Source organism: Oncorhynchus tshawytscha, linkage group LG04 (assembly GCF_018296145.1).
Source record: "Oncorhynchus tshawytscha isolate Ot180627B linkage group LG04, Otsh_v2.0, whole genome shotgun sequence".
Classification (NCBI taxonomy): Eukaryota; Metazoa; Chordata; class Actinopteri; order Salmoniformes; family Salmonidae; genus Oncorhynchus; species Oncorhynchus tshawytscha.
Genome location: NC_056432.1, coordinates 71,052,945 through 71,068,609, shown reverse-complemented (window position 1 = coordinate 71,068,609; position 15,665 = coordinate 71,052,945). Strand labels below are relative to the sequence as shown.

Below are 15,665 nucleotides of genomic sequence, written 5' to 3'. Positions count from 1 at the left end.
GAAATTATGGTCAGTAAAGAAAACTTTAAGATCGTCTCTCAATTTTTAAAAACGTGTCAATACTTTTCCCGTTGATGACCAGCGCACTTCTGTATGTTGTAAAATCGTTACATGGTCGCTGCCCATATCATTGCAGAGTGTAGAAAATACACAAGAGCTCAGGGGCCTTACTTTAACAAAGGTAACCATTTTCACTGTACTGTCCAAAACGTCTTTCAAGCTGTCAGACATTCCTTTGGTAGCAAGAGCCTCTCGGGGGATGCTGCAGTGTACCCAAGTGACGTCGGGAGCAACTCCTTGTACGCGTGTTACCACTCCACTATGTCTCCCTGTCATGGCTTTTGCACCATCAGTACAGATACCAACATGTCTTGACCATCAAAGTCCATTTGATGTCACAAAGCTGTCCAGTCATTTAAAAATATCCTCTCCAGTTGTCCTGGTTTCCAGTGGTTTGCAGAAGAGGATGACTTCCTAAATTGACCCCCATAAACGTAACGGATATATACCAGGAGCTGTGCCAGGCCCGCCATGTCTGTTGACTCATCCAGCTATAACACATAGAATTCACTGGCTTGTTTCAAAACATCTCCTGCCATGTCACTGATGCGTCGTGAAACGGTGTTGTTTGATGAAGCCATTGTCTGTATAGTTTTCTTGTCCTTTACCCCCAGCGTTGTCCCAGCCATATCTGCGGCAGCAGGAATAATTAAGTCCTCCACAATAGTATGGGGCTTGCCTGTCCTAACCACTCGGTAGCTCACCATATACAGTTGAAGTTGGAAGTTTACATAGAGCTTAAACAAATACATTTAAACTCAGTTTTTTCACAATTCCTGACATTTAATCCAAGTAAAAATTCCCTGTCTTACTTAGGTCAGTTAGGATCACCACTTCATTTTAAGAATGTGAAATGTCAGAATAATAGTAGAGAGAATGATTCATTTCAGCTTTTATTTCTTTCATCACATTCCCAGTGGATTAGAAGTTTACATACACTCAATTAGTATTTGGTAGCATTGCCTTGAAATTGTTTAACTTGTGTCAAACATTTCGGGTAGCCTTCCACAAGCTTCCCACAATAAATTGGGTGAATTTTGGCCCATTCCTCCTGACAGAGCTGGTCTAACTGAGTCAGGTTTGTAGGAGTCCTTGCTCGCACACGCCTTTTCAATTCTGGCCACACATTTTCTATAGGATGAGGTCAGGGCTTTGTGATGGCCACTCCAATACCTTGACTTTGTTGTCCTTAAACCATTTTGCCACAACTTTGGAAGTATGCTGCCACCACCGTGCTTCACGGTTGGGATGGTGTCTATAAGACTCATTTGCGACCAAGCTTTAACTTCCTGACTGATGTCTTGAGATGTTGCTTCAATATATCCACATCATTTTCCTGCCTCATTTTTTTTTCTTTTGGAAAGGTTTTACTAACACATTTCCTTTAAAAACAGCTCATACATTTTTTACATAATTTCATACTCATAAAAACGTCAACAAAGCATAAAACACAGCATTTGAAAGTTACATTTAAATTTGTTAAAAAGTACATGGTGTTAAAATCACAAATAAAAGTACTTTCCTTGTAAACATCAAATCTGTAAAAGCCATTTAAAATGTGTACTAATGATCTAACAAAGGTAAAACATTTTTAAGACATGAAAAACATGTTAAAAAGTCACTTTGTTAAAAGGCTGTCTTTGGTCCCTTGTACAGGAGCGGGGTGAGTCCTTATCAAACGCGCCTCATCCTGCTCCTCTGAATAAATTACCGTCCTGTCCTTCGGGGCCCAGAGGAGATCCCTCCCCTAGGCGCATCGCCCTAGGCGCCGCAGCGCTGTCAGTCCGTGGCCGCCGGGTCCTAGGTGTTGTGGGGGACCCTTCGCCTGGGGTCGAGGCCCCCTTCCCTCCGTACCACCCCAGGGCTTCCGTGGCCTACCATGGCCACTGCCTGTGGGGTGGTCTCTACACTTTTCCCTACCAGCAGGTTGCGGGAGGACCACAGTGCTTCCTTCAAGCACATGAGGGTGGGCCAGAACTTGGTGAAATATATCTACAGTTACACCTCCAATTGACTCCAATTATGTCAATTAGCCTATCAGAAGCTTCTAAAGCCATGACATCATTTTCTGGAATTTTCCAAGCTGTTTAAAGGCACAGTCTATTTTGTGTATGTAAACATCTGACCAAATGGAATTGTGATACTGTGAATTTAAGGGAAGTACTCTGTCTGTAAACAATTGTTGGACAAATTACTTGTGTCATGTACAAAGTAGATGTCCTAACCGACTTGCCAAAACTATAGTTTGTTAATTAACAAGAAATTTGTGGAGTGGTTGAAAGACAAGTTTTAGCCCCTTCTTATTAATGGTATCTGTTGCTTTCATACATGTCTTACTACTGAAAAGTCGTCTTAATTCTCACTCAAAAAACTCCTGTGGCTTATATTTCAAATTGGCATGATTTGTTTCTAAATGTCTGCGCAAGAGTGAAGGTTTCATTGACTTGTGAGATTGTACTTTTGCAGATATAACACGCTGTGGTTGAGGAAAGGCACTACTCCCAATATAATTGAACCCTAAGTCAATGTAGTTCTCATCATATTTGCCCCTCTTTGATGGTCCAATGTCCCTGTCTGTTGTTCGGTGCTTTCCCGGGTAAGGGGGCAGTAGCTCTGTGGCTGCATCAGATTCACAACTGTCAGTGTCCATGCTAACTGGGCTAACAACAAATGTAGAATTACTGATGCTAACATTGGATGTGCTCGTAGAAGCAGAACAACTTGTGTCGTCGACAGGTGCAGGTGTAGTACTGCTGGTAGTAGTAGTACTACCAGTAGAGCTGATATGTGTCTCTATGGACGCGGGCCTTACTTTTTTTTAACCATTTATCAGTTTTCGAGCAAACGGAATGAGCAGCAGCTATGTTTGGCTTCATACGGACCGTTTGTGGAATTCCCGGGAGAGAGTAAAGGTTAATGTGATTGGATGTTAATTATTTGACTAGGCTACCTGTATTTGATATTGTGTTGTTATTTCACTGAACACTAGATGGTTAAAAAAAATTGGCAGTGAAACAAGGCTACTTATGCAATAAAAATACCTCTCCCAAATATTTAGCCCCATTGGTGTATATAAATGGAATGTTTGAAAATGTGAAGGGATATAAAAAAAAAAAAAGTGAATCACATTTTTATTTAGCGCAGCCTCGGCAGTTTAGAAATACCTAGTCTGGTGGAATGGTTCACGGTATGTTTGTGTCTTTATGATGGGGGAGGGGAAGGGGTGGGGTCTGGCTGGAGGTGGCAATTGTGGTTGGTCACTTCTGTATCCAGGGTTGGTACTGGTATTGGGGCTGGCACCAGGAAGAAATGGGTTGGTGTTGGGGCTGGATTGGAAATCGTGCTTATATCAGGGCTGGAAAACCAGGGGTTAGGTGCTGGGTTTGGTGATGGGACTGTGGGCCTGGGAGAAAGAAAAACTCGGAACGAGGAACTGAGGCGAGCAAGGACAACCTGAGGAGCAAGCAGACACACAAAGGAGCCCTAGACCCAAAGGTCAATGGTAGTTCTTCCCTGTCACCTGCTCGCTATGGGTGAAGCTGCTGGTTAAACAAAGGTTAGCCATGTATTGTCAAAAATGTATGTCCAAGTCAAGAAAGCTTACCAGCAGCCAGCGGCACTTGTCACACTGGGAGCCTATTTGCTGGTGCTTTTCAAATCCTATGTCAGATACTCCAGTGAGTGTAATTGGCTCAAGGTTAGAGGTTGAGATAGAAGATACTCTCCTCTTTTCTACTGTAGGTATGTCATTTGTTTATTCTGTTGTTGCTAGTGACATTCATAAAAACATTGGGCATAAAAATATGTATTTTTGTCTGACCCCCGGTTGAATAACAGAGAGACATCAACACTTACCTTTAAATCTGAATCACAGCAAAGACGCACAGTGAAATAAAATAGGGTGAGCATTAGCATTTATTTTCCCTCATCATCATCCCAAACCATGTTTTTATGCGAGTAAAGTCATACCGTATAAAAATAATAATGACACCTGTGATGGATACACAAGGTTTTGGTACAATAAATGGTGTCAGATAATTTGTTGGTTCGACATGGGGGTATCTTTCTGTGTCTGTCAAATTAATTATGCACAAAATGGTGGTGGAAATGCCTTTATCTGCAAATATTGATATAATAACCATCACACAACTGGTTGGAAAATGTGCATATTTTATTTATGCAGATTTGAGAATATTCACATGAAAATCTGTCACCAATTGGATGGAAACCTAGCTAGTGATTCTTCAGTTTTGTTCAGCTGTCACTAAATTCCAGCTAAAATAAGCAGAATAACATGGTCAAGCAGACACACAATGAATCAATCACATTACTCAGTACTCAGGAAAGAGGATTTCTTTTCCACAGCATCATCAATAATCTGATGTACTGTGTGCCATCACTGGATCACCCCACTGTAGGTGAGGAAAATGATGGGTTAGGCCAGACAGGTTTACCCGTCAGACCAATCAGAAATGGTCCTATTTGTGGGTTATCACAGAAAGGAAGTTAGAAATCTGATGGGTTAGAGAGGAAGGTCTGGGAGAGGCTCTGGATTGGACCAGATCTCCTGACTCAGGGACGTCATACGTCCCACACAGCCACAGGCTCCCTCAGCTCTAAAATGTGGTGTATAATGTGTGTGACAGCCGGACTGGAGGAGGACTGGACCCTAGCCATGGCACAGGGAGAGAGATGCAGACCTAGGTTTTCTATCTCCTTCTCTGTGTCTAAATCAGGATAACACTGAATGAATCAGCAGACTGACACCTGTGCGATAGCAGGTGTGCTATAAACTCCCCAGGGATGGAGATCATTTACTTTATCTTTGGCTGACTATTGGCCAGTATAAGATGTCAGTATAATAATAGTACAATCAAAACATATTGGCTATTCTTGACAGCAGTCAGTTTAATAATAATATAATCCAAACATATTGGCCGTTGCAAACAGCAGTCTGTATAATCAAAACACATCAGTTTATTCTTTGACAGAGCTGTGGGAGGGCTTCTTCTTTGAGGAAACCTACTAGACAAATACTAAAAGAAGCAAGTATTCCATATTTATTGTGAAGTCAAGATAAACTCTATACTTGGCATGTAGGTTTTCTCAGTCATGGGTGGCAGACATAGGGGTGTATGGGGGAGGGGAGGGGCGTGGTATATGCAAATTGTACTGTAGAATAACATCCATCCCCCGGGTTTATCTATCTTTGTGGACAGTGTAGGAAGGAACACAGGGACCAGTCTAGAGATTCTTATTATGATCTCCCACTGACTGTCTTAGGATACACATGATCTACCTAGACTTCTACCTCAGGCAATCAAGAACATGTTTGTTCATAGCTTTGACTAGAGAAAGACAAAGACAACAGTATAGAATGGAGACTGTTTATTATTGATGTTTGAGCTACCAGGCCTTTTTCACGACAATACTCAATGGGACAATGTACTGTTATGACCATACAGGGAAGAATGTGTGTCATTCATAACTTTGACTTACAGCCAAGCACATATTTTTTAATACTTTCAGAATAACTTATTGTTTAACAAATACTTTCTTTGTTCATTACCCTTGTCTCTTTTTTATAGCCATGTGTCTGCCACATTCCACTTGTTCTGAAACACCACGGTTAATGTGTGTTTTTTTGGATCGTCCACAATCCTCTCAGGTGTTTTTAAATGATCTCATTCTTCGTAAGTTACACTGTGTTGCTTCCTTCAGAACCAGCACAGGCCTGATCATATTCCCTCATGTATTATAACACACAGATACAGCTCTTCAAGTGTGTTCACTGTAATATCATAATCCACAGCATAGCACTGACAACAGGGATTAATCATGGGCTTTGGAGAGGAGAGGAGAGCACCGCATTGCTACAGCAACACACATCATTCTCTGAAAACACACCCAGCTGGTTTAGACAGAATCTTGACAGAAACCTAAACCTGACAGAAACGCTGTGCCTCCATACACACATGAAGAGGATGTGTTTTTCCCTCAGTGTTTCTCTCACCTATAGGAGAACACTGTCAGAACCCTTCTGTCCTGAGTAACTCCTGCTGTGTATGCACATATTGAGAAGTGATGCGGTACTCAGAGGTAGCCATGTGATTAATTACTGTTGTTTTATCTGTTGTCTAGCTTTATGCCAGTATATAGAGGCTACTAAATTCAGAGATGGGGCCAGAGGATTGGCGAGTGCAGATGAAGGTAACCCCCACCAGCCCCCCTCCTCAGAATGACCTCACCTCCGCTTGCTCCTTTAACCTGACACGTCCTTGTTTCACAGCACTCTCCTTTTGTTGATTTGTAATGTTTCTGAGAACTCAGTTCTGCACAGGTGAGGGGAACTCTGCAAACACTTTTCCTTCTGTCCTTCCTCCCTCTTTCCACCCTTCCCGGTCCCCCCTCTCTCCTCCTACTCCTTCTTCTTCCTCCACCTCCTCCTCCTGCTCTACCTTCACCTCCTCTTTTGGAAGCTAGCTACTGAACAACAAGCCAATCTGTTTGACAATCACTGCGTCTCTACCTCTCACACACCCAGTTCTACCTACATGTACCAGCGCTGGTGTTGCTTGGCCAATGTGTTCTCTCCCCTTCCACTCTGAATGACTTATCAATCATGTCTTGGTGTGTGCAACTTCTGCTTTCACTGTGGATCTGAATCAATTTAATTTGTGTTGGTTTGTTTGATTGATTGATTGTTTTGCGGGTTGCTTTGCCTGTATTGCCATAAAAGCTGTCACTTTACTGGTAATTCTATATGTAGAAGTTTGTTTTCTTATAAGCAACGAGCATTGTCTTTTTCTGAGTAGATTTATACAAACAAAACCATTATTATTATCTGACTATTTGACCTCTTTGGCAGCGGTTACTTTCCTTCACTGACCCAGTACAGGATGCTGTTGACAGCTTTACATGATGCAATACAGCCTTTCTCTCCAGACCACTGTGCTCACTTCCTATTTCCTGTGAGGAGGGTTGTCTTGTGCCTCAAGTCTGCTTCTGATTGGGCCTCTGCATCCTTTTGCGCTTCTGTTGCTCTTTGGGCCCTGAGACCTGAATTTTTTGCTCTCTCTTTTTCCTTCTGTCTTTTTCTCTGTCTCTCTATTTCTCCCTCTCTTTCAGGTGAGAATTTTGAGCAGAGTCCACTGCGGAGAACCTTTAAATCCAAAGTTCTAGCTCACTACCCAGAGAATGTGGAGTGGAGTCCCTTTGACCAGGATGCCGTTGGCATGGTAAGGGAACTGCGGAATGTGTAACTAACACAAAGTGTATTTTATTTGAAGCTACACCCATTTCTGTTTCCAGGGTTTACATCTGTATATCATTATGGGTTAGAACCTGTATTGTTTAGCTGACCAACTAACCTGATCTATTACCTGCTCTCTCAGCTGTGTATGCCAAAGGGTCTGGCCTTCCGCACGCAGGCGGACACACGTGAGCCTCAGTTCCACTCCTTCATCATCACTCGGGAGGATGGCTCGCGGACGTACGGCTTTGCCCTCACTTTCTACGAGGAGGTGACCAGCAAGCAGATCTGCAGCGCCATGCAGACCCTGTACCACATGCACAATGCTGAACAATACGACATCCTGCACACCCCCACCACCCCGCGGTGCCCCGAGGACCAGCGCCACCTCCAACCCCACCCTCTCAACCCCCACCCCCAACACACGCTCCTCCCCACGCCCTCCATCTCCCGGCTGCAGCGCTTCAACTCCTACGACATCAGCCGCGACACGCTCTACGTGTCCAAGTGCATCTGCCTCATCGCGCCCATGGCCTTTCCCCAGGCCTGCAGGAAGGTGCTCCAGCAGCTCCACCAGGCCGTCTCCTCCCCCCAGCCCCCACCCCTCCCCTTGGAGAGCTATGTCTACAACATCCTGTACGAGGTGCCCCTGCCCCCCGCTGGGCGCTCCCTGAAGTTCTCGGGGGTGTATGGGCCAGTGGTGTGCCAGAGGCCCAGCACGGCAGAGCTGCCTCTCTTTGACTTCCCTATCAGCCAGGTGTTTGAGCTGCTGGGGGTGGAGAACGTCCTCCAGCTGTTTACCTGTGCCCTGTTGGAGATCCAGATCCTGCTCTACTCACAGCGTAAGTCCTTACTTAGGATCTTTCTCTCTGATCTGCTGAACTTTCTGTGGTTTTCTGTCTATTGTCCTCATCGCTTTTAGAAAGGATTGGGATTTGTTATTTCAACAGAAATCAGAAATAACAGTTGTGGTTAGGATCTTCGGTATGTTCATTGGAACTATTATCCAGGCAGATTAAATAAACTATCCTGTGATTCCATTAAAGGTCCAGTGCAGTCAACAACTCAATTTCCCAGTGTTTTATATATATTTCCATACTTTGAGTTTGTATTACAGTTTTTTTCGATTGCTAAACGACAGTGGACACAACTAGAGTCACATGTGCAAAACTCTAACTACAGTCTGCACAGCAGCAGTTCATGTGGACCACACTCTAGTTCGTTTTTCATTGCTTGAACACAGTTTTCAAAACTCTACACACTTATCCCATGACTTTAACCACAACCTGCACAACACTGTGGATTTACAGCACTTTGTTCAAATGCTAACACACTGCTGTCAAAACTGTGAACCACACATTCAAAACGGAATAGATTTCAGCCTTGTGCCTTTCAAACACTGCTGATTGCAATTTCAGCTGAAAGGCTAAGCAGGTGTCTTGTTTTAGAGTTGTTAGTGAACACACACACATATTACAGTATATATAGGTAGAGCTCAGAAAGACTCATTTTGGAAATGGAACAAGGAAGATGGGTTCGTGGAGGGAGAAGGGTGGCAGGGAGAGGGCGGATGCGTGGAGGAAGACAAAGAAGACAAAGAGCTGTTATTTCAGATGAAATAAGGGCTACACTTATAGACCATGTCGTGAACCATGGTCTCTCATTGAGAGAGGCAGGGTTGAGGGTGCAACCCAATCTGCAAAGATCCACAGTGGCATCTGTAATGCGAATTTTCCATCCTGCAAACAGGTGAGAGTTACATCCTTACAGTAAATGAAAACATTACAGGAATCTATTTTGTATTGCAATTATAGAATATTTACACAGATATATATTACAGTAAGTTTGACTGTAAAATATATTTTTACAACAGGACCCAAAGGCTGCCCCCAACAGGGGGAAGAGGAAAAATATTTTCAGATGTGCAGGAAAATGCTATTGTTGACATGGTTGTTGTCAACAATGCAATAAAACTGCGGGAGATTCAAGATAGAGTGCTGGCTGATAATGATATATTTGAAAATGTTAATTCTGTCAGCACAACAACTATTGCTCGAGTCCTAAAGAAACACCAAGTTACAATGAAACAGTTATACACTGTACCGTTCGAGAGAAACAGTGAACGGGTAAAAGAGCAAAGATACCAATATGTCCAGGTAAGACGTCTGAGGTTACGTACACAGCTATACAAAATATTTACAGTAAAAAAAAACACTAGCATTTCTACAGTGGAGGTTCCAGGCCAAACGGGGGGAAATATCACTATGTGTGCTGCAATGGCCAATGATGGTTTGCTTCTCAACACACCACTCATTGGCACATACAACACAGAAAGGCTTATAGCTTTCCTAGAACAGCTCTATGCTCAGCTAGTGCCAGCAGAACAGGGGGAGCCAGTAAGAAACCCCCAAGTTTTTGTCATAGTTTGTGATAACGTTGCTTTTCACCACTCTGCAGCTGTCACAGATTGGTTGCCAGCACATCACAGATTTATGGTTTTGTACCTGCCTGCATATTCACCCTTCCTCAACCCAATAGAGGAGTTTTTCTCTGCCTGGAGGTGGAAAGTGTTTGGTCACCACCCACATGACCAAATGTCTCTTTTGGAAGCCATGCGTGCCGGATGTGAGGACACGAGTCCAGAGGACTGCCAGGGATGGATAAGGCACTCCAGAAGGTTCTTCCCCAGGTGCATGGCAAGAGAAAACATTAGATGTGATGTTGAAGAAAACCTGTGGCCTGATGCTAGAGAGAGGCAGGATTAGCCCCTCAATTATTTGTTCGAATTACAGTATGTACTTTTAGTTTCTACCTTTTTTTCTCATTACTGTAATTCCGTAAATTACTACAGACTATTGAAGCAAACTGCTAATTTTCATTTACCTTAAAGAATTGTTATGTTCTAAAAAATTAATAAATCATGTGAAAGAATGTCACTCTTTTCTTTGAAGAAAATATTACTTTGTATGAAGTCACTGAAATTGTTCAAACTGTAAAGATGAAAAGTTTGTATTTTCTGTATTGGTGTTTGATGCTAGTGTTTTTACTCTCAGTGTGTTCTGAGTGACAGTGTGTGTTATCTCAGTGAGGGTTGTGCATAGTGTTTGGCTGCACTGAGCGTGTTTTGAGCCATGTGTTAAGAGTTGTGTTGCTTGGAATGAGTTTTGCAGGTGATGTGAACTGTTTAGCTCAGGTGACTGTTGGTAGTGCAGACTGTAGTTAGAGTTTTGCACATGTGACTCCAGTTGTGCCCACTGTCGTTTAGCAATCGAAAAAAACTGTAATACTGTGAAATGGTGAAAATGATAATGGACTTTTAGTGTGAGAGCTGTTTGAAAAGACAGCCTGAAATGTATGCATATTTTGGTGGGATGGAGTTTTGGCCTTCCATGGTGACATCACCATGCGCTAAATTTGTTAATAGACCAATAAAGTTAGAGTTCCAAACCTCTCTGCCAATAACAGATAACAGCTAGTTTTCCCCTCCCTACCCAGACAGTCCTAGCAAAATTCTTGGTTGAGACATTGCCCTTTGCTAAGAAGCTATTTTTATATATTTTTTTTTAACCATTTTAATTTGAAACAATCACATTAAGATACAACATTGTCACCCAGGAGTTATTTGATATTGAGATAAAAACGGCTGCATTGGATCTTTAAGGAAAGCTGTGTTCTTCCCAGCTTGTGTAAATGTTAGTTTCTCCTCATGGGCTCTCAGCTCAGGCCTAGCCTGTGTGTGTGTGTGTGTGTGTGTGTGTGTGTGTGTGTGTGTGTGTGTGTGTGTGTGTGTGTGTGTGTGTGTGTGTGTGTGTGTGTGTGTGTGTGTGTGTGTGTGTGTGTGTGTGTGTGTGTGTGTGTGTGTGTGTGTGTGTGTGTGTGTGTGTGTGTGTGTGTGTGTGTGTGTGTGTGTGTGTGTGTGTGTGTGTGTGTGTGTGTGTGTGTGTGTATCTGGTGTACTGTTGTGAGTTGCTGGGGTAAACAGGCTGTTTTGCAGCAGCAGTGTGTGTGCTTTGATCAGGCCTTTGTTTCCCCCTGCTCATGTTCAACCCCAGGCCCACACTGAGAGAGATTGACAGTGAATAGGGACACATTCAAGAGGACCTTTTTGGGAGGAATGAGACATATTTAGATATGACACAGGTCATTTAGCACATATAAAAATGAGATCTACAGAATTGATAGAAACAGGTCTTCCACTATGTGTGAAAAGAAACAGCATTATACATAATAAATCAGCTCCAATCAGGGATTGTTTTGTTCAGAGACCAATGTTGGAGGTTTTATACAGAATGGCATATTCTTCTTCCATGGAAGCACACTGGGATTGACTTTGATCAGAGTCAGTGGAGTGCAGCAGGAAGATTGTTTCAGGATTGGGGAGCTGGCGTGTTCATAGGATCCATTACGGAGACAGGGAAAAGGCAAACTGTTTATAAAACTGTCAGGGGCTAGAGGAGCAATGCTGTGGTGTTGCTAGGCAACCCTTGCAGGAGGATAAGGAGGAGGATGCAGTCAGTGATGCAGGGTAAAGATGATTGGTTGGAAATTACATCATCCCTTTTTTTCTCCAGAAGGCTCATTGCAGAATGTGTGCTAAGGAGTGTTTTCTAGAGTGTGAACCTGTGAGCTTTCCACTGAGCAGGGACAGGGTGTTGATAGTTAAAACTGCATAGGCTGAGGCAAGTGATGCCCGATACTAAAAATTAGCTGACTGGAGAGAGTCTGTTCTAAAAATAGAGGCATAATTCATAACTCAGATACATAGGCCCTGGCCTGGCCAGTGTCTTTCCCACATACAGTACATGAATCTTTGTTGAAACAAGCATTTGCTGCTGTTTTTCCCATCTCTCCAAGTAGATCAATGGAAGCTTGCCATTTCCCCTACCTGGCCTGCATGTTAGTAGTCCATATATAGAGCTCTCATTCTGTTAGCAAAGCACTCAAATAGGCTCCGATGACCTTATTCGTCTTGGAAAGTCCTTGTGGAAATCAGCGTAACAGAGGGGAGGACAAGTGGAGGACTACACCAACACTGAAGCTCATTAGATTAGCCCCAGTTGAATATCTGATGAATGACCCTATTAAAGAGTGTGTTTTCTCTTAGACTAGATTAGCTGTTGGCAAGGCCTGTGTGTGTGTGATAATGTGGTGCAGTGTGTGTGTTTGTGTGTGTGCACGCACTTGTGTGTTTGTGTTTGTGGTTGTGTGTGTGTGTGTATACTATCATGTGTTTGATTGTGCGTGAGCACACTTCCTTGCGTTTGCGTGTGTGTGTGTGTGTGCGCGTGCGTGCGTTTGTCTGTCTGCCTGTGTCTGTTTGTGGTTTTTCTCAGGAGGGTGGTATCATGCTCTGAAAAGGCCTGTTGTTGTTCACCAGGTAAGGTCAGAGCACCAGCAGACAGGCTAGATTTGTATTCCTGTCTCTGAGTCCCTTGCCCAGGTCCTGGGAGAGGTGGCCCAACCAGGGGAGAGGGACTGTTCTGTGTGGGGGGTTCTGTTCTGGGGGAGAGAGGAGAGGGCCTGTTCTGGGGGAGAGAGAAGAGAGGGGAGAGGGCCTGTTCTGTGGAGAGGGGAGATGGCCTGTTCTGGGGAGAGAGGAGAGGGAGAAGGCCTGTTCTGGGGAGAGAGGAGGGGGAGAAGGCCTGTTCTGGGGGAGAGAGGAAAGGGGAGAAGGCCTGTTCTGGGGGAGAGAGGAGAGGGGAGAATGCCTGTTCTGGGGAGAGAGGGGAGAGGGCCTGTTCTGTGGAGAGAGGAGAGGGGGAGGGGCCTGTTCTGTGGAGAGGGGAGAGGGCCTGTTCTGGGGGAGAGAGGAGAGGGGAGAAGGCCTGTTCTGGGGGGAGAGGGCCTGTTCTGGGGAGAGAGGGGAGAGGGCCTGTTCTGGGGGTAGAACAGGGGAGAACAGAAGGCCAAATGAAGAACTAGTAGTTATTTTGGCAGTAGAACAGCAAAGACAGAGCTGCTACTGAATATAGACTTGTTGTGACTGATAGAGAAGGAATGTAGATAAACAGGACTAGATGGAAGTTTACATGGATGCCAAACACTTGATTTGGAGTGGACTGTTTAACCCTGTACATTACAATACATTGCATACTGTAGGTGTCAAAACATAAAACCAGTCAGTTTGTGACTCTCTCCTCTGTTGTTTGTGTGACAGACTACCAGAGGCTGATGACTGTGGCCGAGAGCATCACAGCCTTAATGTTCCCTTTCCAGTGGCAGCATGTCTATGTGCCCATCCTGCCCGCCTCACTGCTGCACTTCCTGGATGCCCCAGTGCCCTACCTGATGGGCCTGCACTCCAACGGAGAGGGTGACCGCACCAAACTAGAGCTGCCCCAGGAGGTAACCTATACACTCATGCACCTATGCACGCATGTTTGCACACACGCACACACACATATCGAAATAGATATTTTTGAGATTTATGCATGTAATTATTTCTCTAGGGTTGTTTACCTTTTTAATTTATATTCTTTCTCTCCTCTCCCATCCTCCCTATTCCTTCTCTCCAAAAGGCAGTTTTAATTGGAAACATTCAGCTCTAGCTGAAACCATTTAGTTGTATTCCCTCTTTAAATGCAGCCTGTCAGAGCGATAACAAGTAATTTCTAATCAGATTGCAATGCGTGAATGTTGTTTGTGCTGAGAATACTAACAACGACTTCCCTCTGGACACTCCTGCCAACCCCATCTCCATCTGCTGTCTGATACACCCAACAAAGTGACGGCATGAAATTGGCTAATCTGTAGAGAGAATCACAGGGCCTTACAACACATCCCTCGATCCCTAGCTCTCCAGGCTTGTTTTTGTCCTTCGTTTTGATTAACAGTCGTTTTTCCACCAAATTTACACGAAGGAGGTGAATTTTTTATCAATTTACTTATATGATTGATTAATTACTTAGATAACCCATTGATAAATGCTAAATGGTTATCATGAATCATTATTCATGCTTAATGATTGTTCTTAAATAAAATGGGTTTGTGTTTACTTCTTAATGATGTTCTCAAAGGGTAGAGTGTTTCCTTTGTGAGGACAAACAGCCCTCATTAACCATGCTGTAGCTTACCCATGCTTTTACGGTTGATCAAAACACGTTGCTTTGCTCCTGTACACAGCAATTCTGCTAAAGGCCCTTCAACACAGAGCCTGGAGGAAGGGTGCTGTGTGTGCAACCAGCTTTTACACATCTGGAGGAAGGGTGCTGTGTGTGCAACCAGCTTTTACACATATGGAGGAAGGGTGCTGTGTGTGCAACCAGCTTTTACACATCTGGAGGAAGGGTGCTGTGTGTGCAACCAGCTTTTACACATCTGGAGGAAGGGTGCTGTGTGTGCAACCAGCTTTTACACATCTGGAGGAAGGGTGCTGTGTGTGCAACCAGCTTTTACACATCTGGAGGAAGGGTGCTGTGTGTGCAACCAGCTTTTACACATCTGGAGGAAGGGTGCTGTGTGTGCAACCAGCTTTACACATATGGAGGAAGGGTGCTGTGTGTGCAACCAGCTTTTACACATCTGGAGGAAGGGTGCTGTGTGTGCAACAAGCTTTTACACATCTGGAGGAAGGGTGCTGTGTGTGCAACAAGCTTTTACACATCTGGAGGAAGGGTGCTGTGTGCAACCAGCTTTTACACATCTGGAAGAAGGGTGCTGTGTGTGCAACCAGCATTTACACATCTGGAGGAAGGGTGCTGTGTGTGCAACCAGCTTTTACACATCTGGAGGAAGGGTGCTGTGTGTGCAACCAGCTTTTACACATCTGGAGGAAGGGTGCTGTGTGTGCAACCAGCTTTTACACATCTGGAGGAAGGGTGCTGTGTGTGCAACCAGCTTTTACACATCTGGAGGAAGGGTGCTGTGTGTGCAACCAGCTTTTACAAATCTGGAGGAAGGGTGCTGTGTGTGCAACCAGCTTTTACAAATCTGGAGGAAGGGTGCTGTGTGTGCAACCAGCTTTTACACATCTGGAGGAAGGGTGCTGTGTGTGCAACCAGCTTTTACACATCTGGAGGAAGGGTGCTGTGTGTGCAACCAGCTTTTACACATCTGGAGCCAGTCCAATGGAAAGAGCTATGATGAATAAAAAGCCTGATAATTTGTGAATTGAGGACCTAAGTCAATCTCAATATTGCCTTATTCATCCATTTCTATATTTAAATCCTAATCCTCTTCAGATGAAAAGCGGCAGATCAACAATGGAGGGCTTTTTCAAAAGAGTAGTTTGTCCCATTCAGAGTATCTGTTGACATTATATTACTGTCTTCAGTTAATGTCTTGAAGTCATCCACATCTTTTCTCACTATTCCGCAATTGGTACTGCTCTGCGTTAAGCCACCTAGTGGAGCAA

General features: G+C 44.1%; 1 protein-coding gene and 1 non-coding gene across 5 annotated transcripts in view; one reads left to right on the top strand and one right to left on the bottom strand.

Moving 5' to 3' along the window:
- Window positions 1–15,665, top strand: part of LOC112236188 (DENN domain-containing protein 5A) — a 58,662-nt gene that overhangs the window by 23,597 nt on the left and 19,400 nt on the right. For 2 of the 4 annotated variants that reach the window (XM_042321178.1, XM_024404775.2), the window contains exons 2-5: window positions 6,202–6,270; window positions 7,189–7,298; window positions 7,455–8,154; window positions 13,470–13,657. In XM_042321178.1, coding sequence (XP_042177112.1) covers window positions 6,202–6,270; window positions 7,189–7,298; window positions 7,455–8,154; window positions 13,470–13,657 — 1,067 coding nt within the window. The remainder of the gene's footprint in view (window positions 1–6,201; window positions 6,271–7,188; window positions 7,299–7,454; window positions 8,155–13,469; window positions 13,658–15,665) is intronic. The other 2 variants (XM_042321179.1, XM_042321180.1) reach the window with 1 other exon arrangement.
- LOC112236208 lies at window positions 5,060–5,115 on the bottom strand. Its single transcript, XR_002951190.1, has one exon. It is a non-coding gene; the product is annotated as a U7 small nuclear RNA (small nuclear RNA).